General features: G+C 33.1%; 1 protein-coding gene across 1 annotated transcript in view; it reads right to left on the minus strand.

The window, feature by feature from the left end:
• Positions 1 to 2,308, minus strand: part of LOC117125095 (solute carrier family 23 member 2-like) — a gene marked incomplete at its 5' end in the record, with an annotated part of 16,367 nt that overhangs the window by 8,910 nt on the left and 5,149 nt on the right. Inside the window, 1 exon segment of the mRNA XM_033271484.1 lies at positions 865 to 1,046. Within this exon segment, the coding sequence (XP_033127375.1) occupies positions 865 to 1,046 (182 nt within the window).

Genomic DNA, 2,308 nt, shown 5'->3' on the forward strand with positions numbered 1-2,308 from the left:
ATACCACGGTGAGTTAAATTAAATTGAAGAAGTTTGTGAATTATGATTTTTATTTTCTCAATCCTCTTGCGTAATATTTTTTTTTTGCACATTTTAAGGCGAGTTACTCGCCCACTTAATCGCTGACCCCTGTAGTACAAGGACGCATTGCTTGAACCACACGGAAGTCATACAACCACTTAATCTCTTAATTTCTTATTCTTTAAAATCTTTAGGATACCAATTACGAGTAATTAGCCTACATTTTGTTCCGTCTACTGTACTCTTCCGGGAAACGGCTTTACATCTATACTTTTTCCTGTTTTGTGGGATATTTCACCTTTATTCTCGAATTCAGTATTCAAAATATTTCATTCAATATATATATAGGGCCTATATTTTTAATACGTAACTAGTTCTCTCTTTTTTACTCTTTATAAATGGTTAGTACACAAGAGTTAAACTAAGGTCAGTGGAAGATCCATGGAGCAATGGGGCTAGAGCTCGAAGGCCTACACCTATGGACTTTATATTTTTACAAAACAATATAACATCCCATCATCCCCCTCCCTTAACCGGCTCGGTGCTTCACACATCGATTGACCCCTACACCATTTTTTCTCTGGATCCACCCCTGTAGGTCTGTGTCTAATTGAACGAAAGACTTTAGGTTTCATTTTATAAACCTTCATTATTAACTCTATACATTGTTATATTTTCTAATTTCTTTAAATATTTTCGTTTAATTTAACAATGTAGTTTAAAGAAAGTACAGTTTACCGTTTATTGAATTTAATCAATTCAATGTAACATCAACCATTCAATTAAACAACATAATCATACTTAGTTATGTTCACCATAAGATGTCTAAATTTATACACTTACAGGAAGGCGATTCCCCAATGCACGCCAGCTTTTTCCGCTGCAGCCGAGAAAAGCGATAATCCTATCAAAGCGATGGTTGGTGTGATCGCAAGAGGTCCAATGAAATGTAAAATAACACCCATGATACCACTGAATCCTATAAGAACTTGGAAGATCGACGCTACCATTATTGCTCCCTGGATCTTAAATTTGAAGAAAGAAAAATTACAATTGACAACATTTTTCAAAAATAGGCTCCCAGCCTAATTCGTTCTCTCTAACTAATAGTAGTTATAATTTTCGTTAAAGTAATGTATTCCCAAACCAACAACTAATTATAAATAGAGAAGTATTTCATGCAGCGGAGCTTTTGAATGGAGCAAACTAAATTCAAAAGTACTAACTTCAAATACTTTAAGTATTAAAAAAAATAATATTTCATATTCCTCAATGTAATGTTAATATTTATAAATGTATGTTATTTATGTTTTCTTGGCTTTTTTGTTTAGTGTAAAATAATATAATACTATTCATATTGATTATTTTGTATAATGTAAATTTCGTTTATATTTGAAGCTTTTCCTTTATACTGTATAGGCCCTATGTTTTGTAAATTTGATTTATATTTTCTTTTCTCTTTTATCACCGCTATGATGAAAAGCAACATGTAAATTGTTGAGTTATGTATTCGAGAATAAATGAAATAGTTGGTTTATTTTCAATTGGCGGTATTTTGGTCGGCAGCCTTGCATTTTAACCCCCCGTTTCAAATTTGGGGGTATTCTGCGCAGTGTTCTTTTAGTAACCTGCACTTCCTGCCACACTTGTGTGCCCATTGTCGCCAAACAATTCTTTCATCTTTCTTGTTAGAACGTTTTACAAAATGGACACAAAAATAAAGCTCAACTGCTGCGGTGTCTACTTCTTGACATATGATATTGTTTGGCTACTTTTAACTAATAACCCATCCAAGTTTTCTGTGTTAGTAATTCACTTGAGTACACGTAACAGATTGTTGACTGTTTGTCCAGCAAACTTTTGTTGGTTGCATTTAATCTAAAAAACAAAAAAGTATGTGCAACTTTTTTTTTTATACGTAAGGGGGGTTGCCAGCAGTTTCAAAATGGCCGCCATTTTCCGCTAAAATTGTCACTAATATTGTTTACGTCATTAAAATGCAGTACATGTTCAAATAATACATGCACGTGCAGGAGAAATAATCTTCAGTGTACTGAGATGTGTAACTGCGAAGCAAAAGGGAGTTCCTGCAACAACTTTCCATTGTTGCCTAGTGTTTCTTATTCATCAGACAGTGACAGTGATAAAGAAGTGATAATGAACATTAGCATATTATAAAATCACTGATGTAGGTAAATATAAGTAAATTACAGTATGTAATCTGTCTCTTATACACATCTTATATATATATATAACTCAATGAAAAAGACGATGAGATGTCAACGAC

Source organism: Anneissia japonica, unplaced genomic scaffold, assembly GCF_011630105.1.
Source record: "Anneissia japonica isolate Jap-2015-1 unplaced genomic scaffold, ASM1163010v1 scaffold9_len2422644_cov172, whole genome shotgun sequence".
Lineage (NCBI taxonomy): Eukaryota > Metazoa > Echinodermata > Crinoidea > Comatulida > Comatulidae > Anneissia > Anneissia japonica.